The sequence below is a fragment of the Ambystoma mexicanum genome, chromosome 7q, assembly GCF_040938575.1.
Source record: "Ambystoma mexicanum isolate Mex_15411 chromosome 7q, UKY_AmexF1_1, whole genome shotgun sequence".
NCBI lineage: Eukaryota > Metazoa > Chordata > Amphibia > Caudata > Ambystomatidae > Ambystoma > Ambystoma mexicanum.
Window position 1 is genome coordinate 1,023,194,749 of NC_090941.1, and position 21,485 is coordinate 1,023,216,233.

The following is a 21,485-nucleotide window of genomic DNA, read 5'->3' on the forward strand; positions in this document are numbered from 1 at the left end:
GCACGTTTAAATGCCAGGCTTTTAAATATATGGCGATGAAAGGAAGTTGTTTTTTTTTATTTTTTTTTTTTTTATTGCTTTAACCTATTGGTTTTAACAAAAGATGCTTCGCTATGCTTTGAGTTTTGCTTTAAGTTTTTTACTTGTACTTGTACTTAGGACACCACTTTCGATGTGTCGTGCAAGTCCAAACCGGGCTTTGCTCCGGCTGTGGTTTCACTTGTGCTACTTTCAAAGGGCGCTGCCATCTGGTGGGTTGATTTTCTTTAACACTCCCTCCAAGAATTTGGCTGTCGACCTAGACCATCTTGGAGAATCTCCTGCGATCAGACGGAACCACAAAGTCTCTTCATCCATTATTGTTAGATCTGAAGTGAGTGGTGCCAAGTACATTTTTCTTTCTCCTGCTAAAGCTGGGCAAAACACGAGCAGGTGTCGGATTGTTTCTATTTGGGCATGATCGGCGCAGAGCCGGCAATGCGCATTGGTTCCTGGACTTCTGATAGCCATAATTTCATTTGTATTCAATAAGTTCAGCCTGGCTCTCATGAAAATTTTTCTCAGGTTCTTCTCTGGAAATTTCTCGCAATAGTTCAGAGGGACTTTTAGACGATTTGTAGTGGGTGGCAGATGTTTTAATGATTTATAGCGAAGAATTTTATCCGTAGTGCGTATCCAATCTTGATTTTCTAGTTTTTTCTTTACTTTTCCCGGGTTGCTCAGGAGCGTTTTTGTTGAACAGGCCACTTCTTCTAGGCTTTCAAGAATCTTTCTTTCCCAATCACATAAGGGTTTACAAGACTTTTTTGCAATTTCCGCTTCCATGATGCGAAATATCGGCAACGAGCTAGGTAACAGGATTTTTCTGTACAGTTGGACGGCACCTTGCAATATCACTGAGGCTAGAGAAGGTAAGCCCAGGTCTCTCCGTATGGCAGATATGGGGGCAGAATTTGGTAAGGATAACACTGATCTCCATATGTGACCTTCCAACTTCGCCCAAATTTCAGATGGTAGGTGTAAATTTGACGCCATGCCGTAAGTTAAAGCTGGGACTACTTTGGATTTGTAATACTGCACTGCCGGTATCCAGGAGAATTTTCCGAATTTCTTGTCAACAGCACGGGTTTGGGCTGTGAGTCTTCGAGTTTTTTCCCATAGTGTGTGCTGCAAGGCAATGTCTTTAGTGGAGTTGTCTAACTGCACACCCAGATATTTAAATTCTTTTACTGCCTCAATTTTTGAATTCTCCAAAAACCAGGAGTGAGATTGCTGAACTCCCCTTGTATGTTTGCAGAATGACATAATTTTGGTTTTTGTTGTATTTATCTTTAGATTATTGCTCTCCATGTATGCTGACAGATTGGCTAACTGTCTTTGGAGGCCTATGGCAGTCTGGTCCAACAAAATTAAATCGTCCGCGTACCATAGCCTTGAAATTTTGACTTCTCCCAACTTAGGTGGGAAGGCTCGCACAAGCTCCTCGGTGGTTTGGAAATCGCCAATAAAGGCTATGAATAGAGCTGGAGCCAACGGGCAGCCTTGTTTCACTCCTCTCTTGGTTTCAATCTTGTCTGAGAGTGTTCCTTGTTGGCATAATCGAATTCTTAGAGAAGTCTTCGTGTGGAGGGACATGATGGGATCCAAGATCTCTTTTGGACATTCCCAGTTTGTTAATTTCGACCAAAGTTTTTGACGATCCACCATGTCAAATGCCTGAGATAGGTCGATCATGGCCATATGGACATTGGGGGCGCCTTCCTTCACCTTTGCTTTGATTGTATTAAGGACCAGAAGATTGATTCCTGTTCCCGCTCCTTTTTGGAAGCCTGTCTGAAAAGTGTCAGTAGCCGGCGAGTTCTTAGCCCATTTCTTAAAGAGGGTAAGTATCAGTGACGCGAAGATTTTTCCAATAATGTCTAATAGGACTATGGGCCTGTAATTGGATGGTATATTTCTAGGTCCCTTTTTATAGATGGGAACAAGTACAGCCTCTGTCCAGTTAGTCGGTATCTGTTTTTGATATACACACTGTTCGAACAGTTCTTTAATCACCCTCGCCCATGCTTCAGGGTGTTGTTTCAGATTTATGTTAGATAGACCGTCTGGGCCGGGGGCCCTGGATTGTTTCAAGCTTCTGATTGCCTTTAGGATCTCGTCTAGACTGGTGATATTCGCCCAGCCCCCGTTTTCCTCCTTTGGGGGTTGGTTTTGCGTAGAGCAGAGGGTGCCAGAGGTCGGAAGTGCGTATAATTTCGCGAAATGGGTGATCCACTGCTGTTCTGTGACATCACACAGGATCTGATTTGGTTTCTGTCCATTAACGGTTTTGAGTAGTGACCAGAAGTCACGATTGTTCTTGGACACACAGACTTTCAGCATTGCTTCTGCATCGTTCTGATAGAGATTTTGTCGTTCTTGCTTAAGCCATGCTTTGTACTTTACTTTACCTTCTTGATGTTTAGCCCAGGCTTCTTTGGTGTTGCTTTTTTTTGCCGCTCTTTTCAATTTTGTAAGATCTTTACGTTTTTCGACCAATGTTGCATTAAACGTGTGTTTGTGTATGGGTTGAGTTCCATTCTTTCCCCCAAAGCTTACTTTGTGGGGTATCAGTAAAGAGACATATTCAGGTTGAGACGCTTCCCTAGCGCTGTTTATCTCCATGTGGTTTTTGCGAAGCTTGTTCTCCAATATGTTTATGTTACCGGAGGTCAGCCGAATTCGATTTTGTTGCGTGTTGACACCAATTACAAAGGGATAAAATGATCGCTCTTTGGTTTCACCCCTCCACGACAGAAATAGGAGGTTGTGGTCACTTTCTCTGGTTCTTTCCACTTGGAATTCCACAAAGTATGGAATCAAACCTTCAGTAACAAAGATGTAGTCGAGATTTGCCGCAGCCGGCGCTCTCTCCCAGGTTGGCATCTGCACTTCGAGTTCTTGGAGAGAGGCGACATTGTGAAATTGTCTCGATTTCATCAGGTCCATCTATGCTTGACCTCTTTTGTCCCTTTTCCTCAATGCTACTGCCATCGTGTTGCCTATCGATTGGGTTCCACATTTTGCATTGAGATCCCCACAAATGATTATATTGGGGGTGTCGAAGTTTACTCTAATTTCGTCTATTGTTGTTGCAACTTGCTCACAGAATGGTTTCGTAGCTGTTTTCTCGGGATTCCAATAAAGGTTTATTATGACCAGATCAGGGCTCATCTGGACATTTTTCCCTTGCGCCTGGGGATTCCACTTTGTTAGGGTTGCCAGCATACCATATTTTTCACAGATTTTGATCTTAGGTGAGATTCCTGAGCCTAATCGAATTGCTGTTAACAAACCTCCAGAGGGTCTTCCTGATACGGGTCTCTGAGCTGGCGAAACTTCGATACTGTAACCTTCGAGAGTAGGTTTCTCTGTTAGCCATGTTTCTTGCAGGCAAATTAGGTCAAAGCGGTTCAATTTTACATCGCTGGGCTTAGTTAGGTGGCTGAATCCTCTTGTATTCCACGACGCCATCTGAAGTGAGGTCTTTTCCTTAAATTGGTCTGGGATCGTTACCTGGATCTTGTTATTGACGGCGTCATGGATTGATTGCTAGGCCTTCTTCTTACGGCCGAATGTGTCTGCAATCCATTTCCAAGGTTTGGTTGACGTGGAGGGGGATTGAGCTGGTTTGATCTCTGTCGCCTGATCCCTCTTTATGTAGGCGTTACGCGAGCTTTCCACTCGTCGCCTTGGCGTAGTAAATGATATGTGATGATTTCTGTCCCGTTTCCGGGGGTAATCTTCCCCTTTCCCGCTTTCTTCTCTGTCTCGGCCATCGTCCAACTCCTCCTTTCTATTAGCAAATTTCGATGGGGCGTATCTTTGAGAGCCTGTCGTATCTTCATTTTCCTTTAGTTTTTCTAATTTTAAGCCTAGACACTGTAGCTCTTTTGCTATTTCAAGGGGCCATTCATGCAGGGCTTTCGACCTTATGTGTAGGTATGCTTTAGCTTTATGGTCTTTGTGGTAGGGTTCCACCAGAACCAGGTCCCTTGTTGATAGATGCCGCAATTTGTCAATTTTTGCTGTAATTTTTAAGACTGTCCTTCTATTTAGGACCATGTATCTATCTTTAGATGAAAATTGCTCTAATTTGAATAGCGATGTCCCTTCGAGTTTTAGGAGTTTTTTTTCTGCCGGTTTTGATCGACCGTAGTCTTTTTTATAGGAATTAATCCTATACTTTCTCTGCTCGTGATTAGGGATCCGTTCTTCACGACGGTCTGTCTCTTTTTTGGGGACTGGCTTCTCTTCCATTTTCTTTAAGGTTTGGATAGCCTCCAAACCAATAGTGGGGGTGCTCGAGCGAGGTCTACCATGGTTGCTTGGAGCCTCCACCTGTGTAAACCTCCTTGCTCCAGATCGCGTCCTAACGCAAGCCGGCGGGGTAGCTATTCTTGGTTGCTGCGGGCTTAAAGTTTCCTCTTCAGCGCAGGCAGAGTCGTCAGAAGAGTTAGATGAATCGAGGGCGTGGATCAGCGTGGGAGACCTTTGCGCGGTTTCTGGGTGATCTTGCTGTGAGTGATTTCCCACTATGGTCGCCTGTCGCTTTTCTTTGCTGGGACTGGCTCTGTCGGATCTGTCGACGGGGGGGTCCACAGCGGAGGTGAGGGATGCTTTCACTCGAGTGTCTGGGAGACTCTTTGGAGGGACACACAGGAGGGGGCTCTCCATTGCATGTTTCTTCATGTTTTTTGTCTGCAAGGCTCGACTCTGATCCGACACACCTCCTGGTAATTTGACACGGGCTTTCGTGAAAATCGGAGCCACTTCTGTGACTCTGGCCATCTCTTCCGTTTGCGTACTTTGAGAGGTCATTGCTAGTGTCTGCCTGGTTTGTCGATCCATCTCGAGCAGCTTGTTTTCGAACTTCGTTAGTTTGGTTTCGAGGCTCCTTTGTATGGTATTTGAGTTCCTTTCTACTGCTGTTAGGTATCCTTCTATAAAGGTCAATTTATCCTTAAGTGAGGTGATCATGGACGTGTTGTCCTTTAGGGCCTCATGAATCGCCTCATACAGTTTGCTGAAGGGGTTTAGCGCTATTGAAAAGGCTGACATGATTGATAGTAAGTCAGCCTTTTTTTTCTTTTCTGAGGGTGTTTCTTTCTCAAACCCTACCGGGATGTCACTTGACCTCCTGTTTCTGGTTGGCGTGTAAAGTTCTTTTTCGTTATGGAGCTGATTGAATTTTTCAGAGAATCTTTTGACCCCTCCTGCAATCACGCCTTGTAAGCTGGCTGAAGATTCCGCCCATTATATGTTACTATGTGCCTGGCTATGCGATCTAGTCCACGCCGCTTGATCTTCGACGTAGGACTGTCTTTCGCTTGGTTTGAGTCTTGTCTGAGTCTCTTGATTAGCCATGGCTGCTGGTGCTTGACATTCGGGTTGGGCTAAAGTGACTTTTTTGCTCAATAAGCTGTGTGAGCCTTCACTGGCTACATTTGATGGGTCTAACGTTTGATGGTCTATTGCCGTTTTTATTATTTGATTATTGTCTTTTTGTTTTGGATCTCCTGAGTGTGGTGTCTCCCCACTTGGCTCACTAGTGCATTCATCATTTGACCTTAGGATGTTTAATTGTTCCGCATTTTTCTCTGATGTCATAAGGTCCTTCGCACTAATTTCAGCCGGGGGCTTTCCTTTCACGACTTCACTATTGTGCGTTCTGTTTGGTGAAATACGAGCGTGCCATTTGACTCTTGGTAGTGATTTTTCCTGTGGCTGATCAATTTTCTGGGCTTTACACGGTGAGGGAGGCTCTCGGATAGCCGCCAGAATTTCAGCATCTGACATTTCTTGGTCTGTGGCTTGTTTTTGCTTTGTTTGTTTTATAAAGTAATCCCTCAAGGAAGCTGAGAGTAACACTGTATCTTGTCTTTTCGAAACTTCACCCATTTGAGGGCCTGCTTTCCAGCCTTTCTTTTTAGGTGGAATATCATTCCCTGCCCTGGCTTTGCCTCCAGCCTTCTTGGTTTTTTTAAAGATTTTTTTCCTTATAGTCGTATCTCTAAGTTGTTTATGTTGTTCATCCTGTGATGTAGACTGATCGGATGACACAGTCATCTCACAATTTGCAATTTGATCCCTGGGCCCTTTGTTCTCTGGATTTCTGGCCCTTGACTCTTGTAAGAGATCTTCTTTTTCTTGTTGTACTTTTTCTAGTTGAATTCTTTGGGCTTTAATTTCTTCTGCTGATGGGTCTTGGCTGGATATGTTTCCGCCATCCGACATTGTCTCTATGAAAACGGAGTCATCTACCTAGTCCCCCGGCCCTGGCTCCTCTCGTTCTTCATTTTCGAGTGTCTTAGGGGAGGGAGGCCTTTCCGACGGCGAAATGGCCTGCTTTTTTCTGTCTTTGTCCTGCATGTTTCTGTCTTTGGCCGCCACAATTGGGGCCCTTTTTCTGACGCTGTTATGTACAATGGCCATTGCCAGGCCTCTCCCCTCCCGGCTCTGGACTAGGTCATCTTTTTCACCTGTGCCTACCACGCCTATCCTCATGTCTTCGCACGGCATTGGTGTAGGCTGCCGTTGGTGCATGGGTTGCCCCATGTCTCCTTCCACCTGATGAGACCCTAGCCATGCAGAACCCAGCCGAGGCCGTCCTCCGACAGCTTCAGGCCTGGTGTCATTCGCCGAGGCGGTACGCTGACGGGGCGTTTGTGTGGGATCCGTGGGAGGGGCAGGGGCAGGGCCTTTTGTTCTTTCCAGGTTTAGGTAGCCTTTCTGTTTATTTACGGTCGCTTCTTGCAGGGAGGTCTCAGGTGGCACGTCTAGATCTATTTGGTCTCCAGTTTTCAGCCCCCTTACAGTGGCTGCAGGATTCGCTGGGGCCGTGATGCTTATGTTTTTTACTCCTGAGATCAGTGGAAAAGCATCTGAAGACTGCCCCTCTTGCGAGGCATTTAGCATGCTGCTGTTGTGTTCTAGCATAGCACTGTTGGACTGCTTGCTGGCCACCCTGCGGCCATGTTCTGACTGTATTTTGTCGCTGCGCATCCACCTCCCGGCCTCCACTTCTGTCGGTGAGAGCGGCGCCATTCCCTTTTTGATATTTTAGGATAGCCGTTCACTTGAGAATGAAACGCGAACGGGGGTTGTGGACGCTCAAGTAAGGCAGAAAGTCTTTGAGCGAGACTTGCGTAGGATCGAGATATTTACGGTGTCTTAGTGTCTTATTCACGGGTGTCCCCGGAGCGGAGTGGCGGAAGAGGCAGCAAAGGAAAGGTGCAGGAAGGGACTAGAGGTAGGGAAAAAGAAGGAAAGAAGGAAAAAGGAAAGAGAGAAGAGGGAAGGGAGCAGAGGGAAACGGAAAATAGATAGGGGGGATAAGAGGAGGAGGAGCGAAAAGGGAGGAGGAGGGAGGGAAGAAGGGAGGGGAAAGGGGAAGGGAAAAAGCTTTGGTTGCTGCTCACCGCCCTTTGCTTCTGGCTCCGTTTGTCTATCTCCGTTTTTCGATCTTCGGCCTTAGGCCACTGGACACTAGACACACTGTGCCGCACACCGCGCCGCGCTCCGCGCGTGCGCAGTGATTTTGAAGAGTCTTTGTGGAAATAGTAGACAGACTGTCACAGGGATCGCAGGAATCCGAAACGAAATGCACAGAGGTCTGTCCTCAGTCCTCACTAGACACACTGTGCCGCACACCGCGAAAAGGAAGTTGTACCGATGTATCCATAGCATAGTGCTTTCAAAAGGCAAGCGGGGTAGCCTAGGTATCCGCTTTACAAATGTCTACAATGGGAACCTGGCTGGTAAAGGCTACAGACGCTGCCTTGGCTCTAGTAGAATGAGCCCTTAGTCTCTGCAGAGTTGGAAGCCCTTTCATGTCGTAAGCCTTGGAGATACAGGAGACAACCCATCTGGCGGTGGAAGCTTTAGCTGGCTTATTGCCTGCAGACAGACCTCCGTAAGTAAGGAAGGGCTGGTCTGCTTTTCTAAACTGTTTGGTCCTGTCTAGATAAACCTTTAAAGTTCTTACAACATCTAGGTTATGTAATGTTTCTTCGGTCGCAGAAGCATGCTGTCTAGGAAGAAAGACAGGAAGACATATTTCCTGGTTTAAATGAAAGTCAGAAACCACCTTGGGTAGAAAGGAGGGGACCGTACGTAGGACAACTTTGTCCTTATGGAACATTATATATGGTTCTTTTGTGGAGAGCGCCTGGAGCTCTTCTATCTTTCTAGCCGAAGTAATGGCTACTAAGCATGCCGTTTTCCAGGTTAGAAGTTCTAATTCACATGAGGCCATTGGCTTGAATGGTTTTTGCATTAGGGCTGATAAGACCACGTTGCGATCCCACTGAAGCAGAGGTTCACGAATAATGTAAGCGTAGAAGGCCCTCAGAGTGCCTTTTAATGGCTTTGTTGGAAAGAGAGAAAGACTTATGTTTTCTATTCAGGTATGCATCAATGGCTGATAAGTAGTGTTTGCATGTGTCTACTTTGATACCAGTGGAAATTAGATACGACATGAAGGACATGACATTATCAATGGACGCATTTAGCAGGTTACGGTCTTGGTCCAAGGCCCAATGAGGGAACCGTAACCATTCGCTACGATATTGTTTCTTAGTAGAAGCTTTCCTAGAAGCTGACATGATGGTTATATTTTGTTCTGACAAATGTAAATGGGAGAAGGCTTGTTTTTCAAGAACCAGGCCTTCAAGTTCAGTAATTGAGGGGAGGGATTAAGGACCTGCCCTTTCTGTTGAGTCAAAAGATCTGTCGATGATGGAAGATCGAATAGGGAAGTCCCTGATTATTACAGGAGGTCTGGAAACCAGATCTGGCAAGGCCAGAACGGGGCTATTAGAATCATTGTTAGATTCTGTGACATTTTGAATTTGAGTAATACTTTGTGTATCAAGGTTGCCTTGATGCAAACTGAGGGCATAGAGAGTTGTGCTGGTTGGCAAAGAGGTCTACTGATGGATGGCCCCACTTTTGAAAGATCAGGTTTGTGATTGATGATTTCAACTCCCACTCGTGCGGAGCAGACTGTAACCTGCTTAGTTAGTCTGCTAGGATGTTCTGTTTCCCCTCCAGATGGGACACAAACAAGAAAATGTGATTTTGAATAGCCCAATACCAGATCTTCTCTGCTAGTAGACACAGGGGAAGGGAAAGAGTAACCCCCTGCTTGTTGATATAAAACACTGCAGTGGTTTGTCCGTTAGAATTCTCACCACCTTTCCTTGAAGAGAGTGAAGAAAAGATCTCAGAGCAAAAAATATGGCTTAGTTCTAGGACATTTATGTGGCGTTTCTTTTCCTGAGAGGACCAAAGACCGTGAGCTGGTAGACGTAGACAATTAGCTCCCCAACCGTACTCTGAAGAGTGTTAGGACTATATGATGAGGAGGAGGTTGAAAAGGAAACCCGATTAACAGGTTCTCTGGGGAGTTCCACCAGAGCAGTGAGTCTTGAATTTGTTTGGGGACTTATTGTCTATTTCCGGGGAATCCGGAAGCTGGTTTCAGTTGCGAGCAAGTTGCCACCGCACCATTCTCATATGGAGCCTTGCAAAGGGCATTAGGTATATGCAAGAGGACATAAGGCCCAACAGCTTTTGAAACCACCAGGCTGTCAGAGTGTGTTGGGTATCGAACTTTATGATGGTTTCTTGAATGGCTTCCACCCTTTCCAGTGGTGGAAAAGCTTTGAGTAGAATAGTATGTATGACGGCTCCTAGGAATTGGATCCTTTGCGAAGGAAAGAGCTGGGAGTTTGTCGCATCTATGGAGAACCCCAGGTATGGCATGTTAATTGCATCTTCTGAAGCAATTCCTCTGGAGACTAGGTCTTGAGAAGCCAGTTGTCTAGATAAGGGTATAGATGGACTGACCTTAACCGAAGGTAGGCTGCCACTGACCCCAGAACTTGTGTAAACCCTGGGAGCATAATTTAGCCCGAAGGGAATGTGAACTGGTAATGAGACTTTATTGTGAATCTCAGGAACTGAGTGATGTTTGTAGATGGGGATGTGAAAATAAGCATCCTGTAGATCTACAGATGCCGTCCAATCGTTTGGATGAAGAGAAGCCAGAATCTGAGGAATGGTCACCATGTGGAAGGTTTCGATAGACAGAAAATGGTTGAGGTCTGAAAGGTCCAGAATTGGACAGATCCCGCCTGATTTCTTTGGGATGACAAAGTAACGAGAGTACAATCCCTGACCAACTTCCTCTTGAGGAACCAACTCTATTGCTCCTAAGAAAATGAGTTTTTAGATCTCTTCCAGGTGCTCCAGCATGATTTCTGGAGCTTTGCAGGAGAGGATGGTGGAATAGCCAGAAGGGCGAGATGGTAACCATGCAGAATAATATTCAGGACCCATTCTTCTTGAGTAATGGTTTTCCCAAAAGGGGAGGAAGTTGGAAAGCCTTCCTAGTACCAAAATGTTACGCTCCTTGTTGATAGTAGAAGCTAGGCATGGGTCTATATATTCTCTTTTTTGAAGAGTAATAAGACTTAGCATAGGTGACAGAACCATGGTTTCCTTGAGGGCGTGGTTTAAATGACTTAACATTTGGGTGATATGGTTGTTTCACCAAAATTGAGATAAGGGTCTTAGCTGCTGTGACACTGGCCTTACATTTCTGGAGAACCTGGAGAACCTCATCTGTGGATGGATCAAACAATGTTTTGCCATCAAGTGGAAGGTCGAGCACTTTCTCCTAGTTATCTCGGTGGAGGGGAGAGGCTGACAAATATGCGTGCCTATGCATGCAGACTGCACTAGTGACAGCTGTTGCTGTTGTGTCAGTGAGGTCTTTGACCACTTGCTGCTTCTAGATAGCAGCTTCTCTACCCTCTGAAATCCAGAAGGAAAATGAGTCTGTGGCCTCCTGAGGGCACATGTTGGCAAAGCGTTCAAGATTCTCTCAGTTGAGGATATTAAATCCTGCCAACACTGTAGCATTGTTTACCTGCCTAAGTTGTAAGGTAGAGTTAGTATAAGACTTCTTACCTTGAGTCTCTCATGCTTTAGCGTTTTTGTCAAGAACTGAAGCTGGAGAAGAGAGTTTAACCTTTGTACCAAGGGCAGCTGAGACTACCGCAGATTGAGCCGGAAGATTGCCCAGGAGTATGAAGGGTTCATCCATAGGCACCTTGTATTGGTTATCTAGGGCCTTGGAAATGTGTGGATCTGAACAAGGCTTTCCCCAATGAGCTAGAGCTTGTTCTAGAACAGACAATTCCATAGGAAGTGGAACTTTTGACTGCTGAGGTAGCAGTTTCCCAAAAACGCCAGCCGATTCAGGCTTATTAGGGAGGATTTCTAGTGTCTGCATGGCTTTAGTCACAATGTCATGAAACACCGTGGATGGTGACTGAGTGGTGTCGTCATCTGAGTCAGACTCCTTGGAAAGTTTCTGTTTCTTGGGTGGAGGGGCAGAGTCTTTGTTGTCTACCGATACCGTGATTGGCTTAGGAATAGGATCAATGGGTACTGATCCCTGTGGTAAAACAGGTGACATTTTGTCTTTGATGCGTTGAGCCAGAACTTCTAGGAAGGGCTCAGAAAGCATGGTTTCCAGCACAGTATTGGTGATGTCATTCGCCATTTGGGAAGGGCTAGGTTGAGGGCCTTCGTGTGATAAGAGAAGTTGAAGAGTCAGCCCTGTTAGGCGGTTGGTTAGGATTATAGATGTTAAAAACCACAGATCTATGCACCTGGATATTGGTGGGGTCCAGGTTGTGCTGGTACCCGAGTAGGTTGACCAAAATTGTCCTCAGACAGGAGGAGAACATTGTGGCACAATGTGAGGTGAATGAACTCACAGGAGTGCTAAATAATAGTTCTGGTGGAACTATAAAAAAAGTTTGACGCATCAAAGTCTTCTGAGTCAGAAATTAGAGTAGAATTATCCTTCTGACTCTCCGGTACCGAGTCAGAGACAGATGCCATGGGAAATTTCTTCCACTTGTGCTTTTTTGGAGTATTTGGTACCGGACCAGATCTCGAAGGAGAGTGCTTATGCCTCTTGTGAGAGGACTTAATTGATTTCCTCAGTACTGAGGAGCTTGAAAGCTCAACTGCGCTAGTAGAGGGTAAACATTTTCCTTTCGGTACCGAAGTACCAGATGTTTTACCTGCAGAGGCAGACCTGGCTTTACCCGGTACATCGGTACAGGGGAATCAGAGTGGACTGAATCAACCCTGGAGGCGTGGGCCTCTTTGCATGAACCCTTGCTTGTTCGGCTTACCGAGGCAATAGAGGGTTTTCCCGGTAACTTAGTTATTTTGTCTGATGTAAATAACTACACTGGTACCGGGTGGGTCTTCTTAGACCCCTTCACCACCTGGGGGTACTAACACTTTCCCACCAGGATGTACTTGTGCTTTCCCACCCAGAGGTACTTTCAGGTGAATAGGCCGGGGGTTTCCCCCTGAACGGTCCTGTGAAGATCCCAGAGCTGAGGAGGCAATCTTCACTTGGGTACCGACGCCCGGTGCTGAAACTAGTACCTGACCTGGAGGTACAGTCTCCCTCTTACCGATGTCGGCCTCCGTCCTGCTCCGAACAAAGTCCTCGGTTATCTTCAGTACCGATCCCAGCTGCGACATGGAGAGAAGACAAGTCTGCAGAGACCTTGCGTGAATCCCACGCAAAAGACACAGTGTGCAGAGGAAAATCAGAATCTGGATGCTTGGAAACAAGTTACAACTAAACCCTAACAAGACGGAAATTATTGTGTTTGGCTCAAAGCAGAAACTGAAAGCCTTCTTTCCTATGACCCCATGTCCTTTTCTTTTTGGAATTGCATCTAAGTATTCAGACTCCGTTAAAAATATGGGTTGCATCTGGCAATCTAACATGGGTCTGAATCGCCATGTAAACCAGATACAGGTATTTTCAAATAAAAACGCTAAAACCTCTCCTTCCCCTTATTTTAGAAGGAGACTGATCTATTGTGATTGGTACTTTGGTTAATGCAAGGCTTGATTATTGCAATGGGATTCTGGTGGGCTGCCCAAAATACCAGCTTCAACACCTCGCAGTGGCTCAAAACTCTGCAGTTCGATTGATCTTTTCACTACCCTGCAAAGGATCAATCTCAGAATTCCGTAGGAAGCTTCACTGGTTGCCAATCCACCAACGTATCAGGTTTAAACTATTATGCCTGGTCTTCAAGTGCTTACGGGGGTTGGCACCAGCATATCTAGCTGAAAAAAAATCAAAAGATATAATCTTGCAAGACCATTAAGGTCACTAAGTCATGACTTTTGGTGGTTCCACCTTCAAAATCCACTACGGGTGACAGAAGGTTCTCAACAGCTGGACCTCGGGCCTTGAATGAGTTGCCGCTCTGTTTGAGGAAAATAGAATCACTGGCTGTTTAGAAAACAGCTTATAACATATCTCTGAGTAATCTGTAATATGAATCGTGCCTTTGTAGAATTTTTCCAACTTGACAAAATCTGCGCCTAGATGTGGCTTGCCACTTGGTTCCTTGGGGATATGCGCTATACACATTTTCAAATCAAATCAGGTACTCACCGGGTGATGTATAACCAAACAGCGGACGCAGGCATAATGGGGCTCACACACAAAAAATGGGGATGGACAGCAAAAAAAAGCCTTGACGGGGAGTCGCAGCGCAGCAAAAAATTCTGACCCGCCCAATAGGTGTAAAAACAGGAACTGGTTGTGGAACGTTAACGACGTAGGGGTTAGGTGTGGGCCCGGCGCGCGGAGGGACGCATGCGTGTTGTAGGCCCTACCCCTTTAAAATTTCTTAATGTGACAGCTATCTTTTGCAGGTTTTTTTTGCGGCCCGCCTGTATACAGGCGTTGCAGACTAGTTGGGAAAGAGGGAGAGCCAGGATGGCAGAAAAATACTGCATACATTTTCTTATTACTTAGAGAAAAAATCCAAGTCTTTCATCTTCTTTTTATTGTTACCATAAGGATGTAAAATCAGATCTTTTAATACCAAGTCACAGTGAGAAAACTCTTCAGTGGCTGTTAAACTTAATTTTGATAGGAAGGTGTTCTTACATTCCAGTGTATATTGATGGCACAGGAAACTCAAAGTGTTGACCGAATAGGAAGACTTAGAAATAAGTCATGAAAAGGTTACACCGTTGAATGAGCCAGAGAGCCCGAATCGAAGGCAGAATCGAAGGCACTCCTAGCTCACAACAAAGTGCCTCAACAGAACTGTAGTTGGAACACCTGGAATCGAACGCAGAAGTTTAGCTTCGAACTTGTCCGCCCACTTCATCATATATATGCTCTCGTAATACTGCAAGGCCATATATAATCCCCGGAAGGATGCTCTTACGATAAATAGATACTAAACCTTGAATATTATAGCCTCTTTTATTGGACAAAGCATTTCAACAGGCAACTTTTTTCAATGTTTTCGATATAAAAAAATCACCATTAAAATGCTGTGTAGGCTTTGGGCAAAAAACGACACCGAGAAGAACAAGTTACTTCTTACCTGGTAACGTTCTTTCGATGGGATGTTCCTCCGACGTATTCCTTATCTTGATAGATCATCTCCAGCTTGCTGGCCTCGGAAATCTTTTTTCAGTAGAGGGCACTGCGCCTCGACGTCCCTCGAGCCGATGTCCCTCGACAGCCTCCGTATCGGTGCTGACATCATCATGCGTATAAATAGACTTGCGCAGCATCCATTGCTCAGTTCCGTTTTGACGTTAACAGTTGTTTTACATGAATTGGTTATTGACCCAGAAGGAGCGTAAGTTGTAACCACAAGGGAAGTTTTACTGAAGGGATGGATGGAAGGGGCGATAAGGAATACGTCGGAGGAACATCCCATTGAAAGAATGTTACCAGGTAAGAAGTAACTTGTTCTTCGAAGGGATTGTGTCCTCCGACGTATTCCTTATCTTGATAGACTCCCATAGCAGTGGTGTGTAACTGGAGGTGGGAGTAAAATTGCCATGTTTCCCTTTAAGAATGAACAGAGTGCAACACAGCTTTGCCAAATCTAGTCTCTTGGCTAGAGGAGGAATCCAGGTTGTAAAATCTTGTGAAGGTATGTGCAGACGACCAGGTGGCAGCCGCACAAATGTCTCGAATTGGTACCCCTCTTTGGAGGGCCGAAGAGGCTGCGATACCCCTGGTTGAATGAGCCCTAAGATTTTGAGGAGGCTCTTTCCCTGCCAGTTTGTAACATTCCAGAATGGCCAAAATAATCCATCTGGAAATGGTCTGTTTTGTTATCGGTAATCCCAATTTGTGCCCCGAGTAACCTACAAACAGTTGGTCTGCTTGCCTAACCCTAGCAAGTCTGCTGATGTAAAAGCTCAAAGCCCGCCTTAGGTCCAGCCTATGTAGCCTTTCTTCCTCTTTCCCCGGATGGAGAGGGGGATAAAATGAAGGTAAGGTAATCTTCTGAGTGATGTGGAATTCAGAAACCACCTTTGGGAGGAAATTAGGCTTCACTTGTAGGACAACTTTGTCTTTATGAAAAATTGTATGAGGGGGTTTACAAGATAGATCTTGTAATTCGCTCACCCTCCTAGCAGATGTCAATGCCACTAATAAGACAGTTTTAAGGGTGAGAAACCTTAGCGAACAAGAGTGGAGTGGTTCAAAAGGAGTACCCATTAGGAAATTTAAGACTAAATTTAAGTCCCATAAGAGAACTTGGAATGGTCTTGGAGGATAGACATTGGTTAATCCCTTCAGAAATTGTATTACTAAGGGTAACTTGAAATACGATGGTTCCTCTGCAGTGCGCTTGAAGATCGATAGCGCTGCGAGATAGCCCTTCATAGTGCCAACCTGAAGGCCCGAATTTGCCAAACAGAGTAGAAAAGATAACACCGTTGGCGTACCACATGAAAAGGGGGTCGATATTCTTTTCTCTACACCAACTGCAAAATTTGTTCCACCGGAAGCGGTATAAAGTCTTGGTTGCTGGCCTTCTTGCCGAAAGCAACACCTCCATGACATCATCTGGGAGGTCCCAATCCTTGTATCTCAACCTTTCAGATACCAAGCGTGAAGGTTGAGGGTTCTGATGTCTGGATGGAGAACCTGACCTCCCTTCTGCGAGAGAAGATTCTCCTTGAGTGGAAGACGAATTGGAGGGCAGATGGACATGTCCAGAAGGTCCGGGTACCACGTTCTCCTGGCCCAGTCCGGGGCAATCAGGATCGTGGCTTTCCGGAACCTTCTCAACCTCCTGATCATTTGAGGAATGACAGGCACTGGAGGAAACGCGTACAGAAGTGGAAACTCCCAATCCACTACGAACGCGTCCCCTAGAGTTCCTCTCGGGGGAAATTCCCTTGAACAAAACTGATCGCACTTCCTGTTGATGATGGTGGCGAACAGATCCACTTGAGGGGTTCCCCAAAGGGTGAAGATCTGTTGAAGGACTTCCTGAGCTAGTTCCCACTCGTGGGAGACTGTACTCTGCCTGCTCAGAGCGTCCGCCGTCAAGTTTTTCTCTCCGGCTAAGTGAACTGCCGATAGAGAGATTTCTTCTTGGATTGCCCAAAACCAGAGCTGCATCGCCTCTTTGCACAGAGGCAGTGATCCTACGCCTCCTCTTTTGTTGATGTAGTGCATGGCCACTGTGTTGTCCGTCATGATCAGGACGTTTTTCCCCTGTATAGATGGCAGAAAAGCCTTCAGCGCTAGTCTGATTGCTCTGAGCTCTAACAGGTTGATATGTAGTCTGGACTCCGATGGAGACCAACGACCGCTGATGGTCAAGTCGTTGGCATGGGCTCCCCACCCCGTGAGTGAGGCATCTGTGACTACCGTTATCTCCGGCCATGGTTGCCAAAACAGTTCTCCTTTCAAGATGTTCTCCAGGCAGGCCCACCACTGAAGGTCTCGAGCCACCTTGTCCGGAACCTGAAGGAGATCTGTCATTCTCCCTGGGAATTGCGACTACTGAGTTCTTAGTGCCCACTGAAGAGATCTCATTCTCAGGCGAGCCTCTGGCACAAGGAAGATGCAGGATGCCATGAGGCCTAGCAACCTCAAAAAGTCGAAGGCTGGGAGACGTTGGGCATTTTCAAACTTGGTGACCATCTGCAGAATATCTTGAGCCCTCACCTCTGGTGGCAAGGCTTTTCCCAGGGAAGTGTCCAAGACCGCTCCAATGAACTGGAGTCTCTGTTATGGTATCTGCATAGATAAGGGTGTCCAAAGAATGTTGGAGAACAATCGGGATGCTGTCAAGCAGTATGGCGTCATCCGCATAACCAATAAACGACACAGGAGTGTTTCTTATGCATGGAGGAAAATTACGGGCGCATTCAATGGTGGCACCCATATCAGCAACATAGAGGTTATAAAGAAGGGCGGCCAGTACGCAACCCTGTTTGAGGCCAAGGTTAGTTGGAATTTCACCAGTAAATTCCCCCTGTTGATTAATACGTAGAGTGACTGTGGTCAGATAGGGTTTATCTGATAAGAGCAGAAAAGAAGTGGGTGGGGGACTGTATGGGTACAGATACAGACCCCAGAGCAAGGGGTGTCCCAGAGGCAGTGCAGGAGGGTGGCAGGGTGAGCAGATACCTGAGCCCAAAGGACAACAGGGGGGGCCAGGTGCACGGTGCCGAGATCATAGGCAGATCAGCAGGGGAGAAGAAGGGTAAAGGCAGAAGAAAAGAGGAAGGTCTTGAGCTGCTTCCGGAACCGGAGATGGTTCTCCTCATGTTTCAAGATGGCAGTGAGGCTGTTCCAAAGGGAGGACCCAGCTGAAGACAAAGATCTACCCCTAGCTCGTTTGTTTGAAAAACGCCTGACCCTGAGGGAGTTTGAGGTAGAGGAGCAAAGGGCTCGAGAGGGGAGGTATTTATGGGGGGATAGTTGAAGGTATTTTGGACCCAGGCCCCAGAAAGCCTTGTGGACAATGAAGAGGGTTTTAAATGTAATCCTTGCATCCACAGGGAGGCAGTGGAGGGATTTCAGAGCTGGAGAGATACGATCCCAGGGCTTGAGGCCAAGGACAAGTCTAACAGTCCTGTTCTGGATTAGTTGTAAAGGGCAGAGAGTGGAGGCAGGTAGATTAAGGAAGAGGCAGTTACAGTAGTCCAACCTAGAGAGAACCAGAGCTTGGGTGACAGTGAGCTTCTGAGGGAAAGAGAGGAAGGGCAGAGTACCTTTAAGGAGATGAAGTAAGAAGTTAGACTTTTCAGAGATGTGTGCAGAGAAGGAAAGTGTGGAATCAAAGATGACCCTGAGGTTCTGAGCCTCACAGGTAGGAGTAGGCGGATGGCCAAGGGAGGCCTGCCAGAGAGAGAGAGGGGAAAGGATGGTGCAGGTGTACCAATGAGGAGGATCTCAGTCTTATTGGCATTTAGGCAAAGATCGTTGGCAGCACACCAATTTTGAATGCCGGTTAGACAATCAGAGATGAGGGAAGGAGAGGAGGCGGCTGAAGGAAGCCTGAAAATGAGTTGTGTGCCATCAGCATAGCACTGGAAATTTGAGCAGAAAATGGAAATGCAGTAGGTGCCAGGTATTGATTGAAAAGCCAGGGCGAAAGGTTAGACCCCTGGGGAACACCAGAGTTAGGGAGAGAGATAGAAGATAGGAGGACCCAAGTTGTACCTGTGAGGGTCGATCACAGAGGAAAGAGGTCTGCCAGGGTTTATAGCGATAGCATCGAATGCAAAAGCCTCGAAAAAAATTACACAAAAAATGCATTTTTTCTTCATTTTTTTAAATGGGGAGGGGTACCCCAACCCCTGTTTTTTACCCCTTAAAACCCATTTGAATTAAAAAAAAAAAAAAAAAAAAAAAAAACTACCTACAAAAAAATGCATTTTTTTGAGGCTTTTGCATTCTATGCATTGTATTCGATGGACTCACCGGATACCATCAGGCCAGGCCAGACCTTGACGGGTGATACTCAGGTTGTCACAAAGACAATTGAGCAGGGTGGTATGATTGACCGTGTCAAAAGCCGTGGAGAGATCAAGTAAGATGAGGACAGAGGGAATGTTAGAGTCAAGGTTAGAGAGCAGATCATCACGGATGTTCAGGAGAGCAGTGTCCGTGCTTCTGGCAGCTCGGAAGCTAGATCGGTGGTCGTGGAGAGAGCCAACAGAATCCGAATGAAGGTTAAGCTGAGAGATGGCCAGCTTTTCCAGGAGCTTACCCAAAAAGGGAGGAATGGAAATTGGGCGATAGTTAGCAGGACAAGAAGGATCAGCTGTGGGTTTCTTGAGGAGAGGATGCACAAGGGAGTGCTTCAGAGGGGAAGGGAAAGATCCAGAGGCAAAGGAGAGGTTGCAGAAATTGGCAAGGGCCGGAGCGAGGGTATAGATGGGGTCCTTAAAGGTTTTAGAGGAACAGGGATGGACCTGTTTTGTTGAGACTTTCATAGATCGGACTTGTCTAGCGACCTCATCTGGGGAGAAAAGAGGAAAGGAGTAGAAAGAGGGAGGGGAGGTACCTGAAAGAGGGTCATCAAGCAGAGAAGGGGAGGTGAGGTGGAGCAGAGGAGAAGGTGGACAGGATGTCCTGGGTTTTAGAGATAAAGTGAGAGGCAAGGGCATTGCAAAGATCCTGGGAGGTGAGAGGAGGGGTGGAGACTGCAGCAGGGTTGGCAAACTCCTTGCAGATTTTGAAAAGTTCAGCCGAGTTGTTAGATGCCGCAGAGACACAGGCTTGAATTTGGACTCGCTTCTTGGTGCGTACAGAGAGTCTGTATTGCCTTTGGAGCAGGCGGCAGGCCAGTTTGTCAGAGGATGAGCAAGAAGCCCTCCATTTCCTCTCAGCCGCCCTACACTTCTGTTTAAGTGTAGCTAGGTCGGAGTCAAACCAAGAATTGCACTTGGCTTTGTACTTCAAACAGATCCTCATGACAGGGGCAAGAACATCAAGAGTAGCAGAAATAGAGGAATAGAGCAGAGAGACAGGGCTATGTCAGGGTGTGAGTCAGCCTGGGGTGGAGGAGGGAGGAGAAGGTGGCAGCGGAGAACTATGGGCCTCCACAAAGAATCACCACCACGTGAAACCTGAACAACCTTGCTGCACCATGTGCAATCCTAGATGCACCACAGAACCCACATCTTTAAACTACACCCGCAGAACTACCCAATTCCACTGCTGTATCTGTTGGAAGTATGTTTAGGTCAAACATTCTCAAATCTGTGTCTGTGCTAAATCTTGGCTGGCCCTTCCACACCCAGACATGCACATATCAGGCTAATCCATCAAAAATGCCCAGAAGGCCTGACCTACCACATTACAGCTCACACAAGTTTGTGGCTAGCAAATAAACATGCCAATAGTAACAACATTAGCTTTTTATGGGCATATGTTAAATGGCCATTTTATCCAGGTTTGTAGATTGAATATGAACACGGGCCTCTGGAGGCCAAACACCAGAGGACAATATAGTTTCTGAAGTAAACTAAGATTTTTCAGCCTTAGATAATCAAAAACGCAGGTAATCGCCATCCTAAATGGTTTAACTCGTCAATAATAAATGCCAGTAGCGAATGTCGGTCAATGCTGGAATACATGTCTTAATTCGAGGCTGGAATCGATGATCATTCAAGACTCCAATCCATGCGTCCCATAGAGGCTCCAAGCCATGGGTCCCAACAAGGCTGGAATTCATGGGTCCAGATGCATGAAAAGGAAGGACTCTTCTCATGATCCTAAATCAAGTACAGATCAGCTAAGATCTTATGCATGAGGAGTGCCTTGCCAGTGATTCCAGAACTTAGGCCAGACTTACCCAAGAAACTCCAGGTCATCCCAGCCATTATGGAGCAGCCCTGCCTCGTATCGCTCCAGCCCAATCGCTCGCAGCCATTCTCCGACGCCAGACTCACTCAAGCTGGAGCTGCTCCTTTCACTCTGGTAAAGGCCCTACACAGGAGAGAGAGAGAGAGCACAAAGAGAAATGATTGGTGCCATGGTATTCCCAAGCTAGGCAAAAAGGGAAATTCCAAGTCAAAGAGCCAGTCTGCCACAAGTGCCGGTGTACATGTAGCAGCCACGCTAGCGTGATAGGCCAGGCAGTCAAACATACAAGCACCTGAAGCACTACAGCTCAATATTTCTAGGACTCCTTTATACAACTACTGAGTTACGGAGCAGGCCACACGTGGTCAGGGGTTCTAGCAGTATGAATGAATTCATCTTTCATTATGCATTTAATACCAGAGACCAGCCTTTAAGTTGCTCTGTGTTGTCGGTATCTGGTCTTTCCATCAAATTAATTTCTAACTAATTTATATCCATCGAAATGTATTCATTGAAATGCTTTTCCATCGAAAAGGATATTCATTGAATGAATTTCGCTGGATTTTAGACAAGGATTATGGTTAGGATTAGGGCAAGGGTTAGGGTAAGGGGTAGGGCAAGGGTTAGAATTAGGGTAGGGCAAGGGTTAGAATTCGGGTTAGAATTAGGGTTAGGTTATGGGTTAGAATTAGGGGGTGCCCTTGGGTTTAGGGGGACCCCCTCCCCAATA

At 46.2% G+C, this 21,485-nt stretch overlaps 1 protein-coding gene across 2 annotated transcripts in view; it reads right to left on the bottom strand.

The window, feature by feature from the left end:
- The window catches only part of INPPL1 (inositol polyphosphate phosphatase like 1), a 1,017,870-nt gene that overhangs the window by 39,285 nt on the left and 957,100 nt on the right, over positions 1-21,485 (bottom strand). For both annotated transcript variants that reach the window (XM_069640289.1, XM_069640290.1), the window contains one exon: positions 20,745-20,878. In XM_069640289.1, the coding sequence (XP_069496390.1) occupies positions 20,745-20,878 (134 nt within the window). The remainder of the gene's footprint in view (positions 1-20,744; positions 20,879-21,485) is intronic.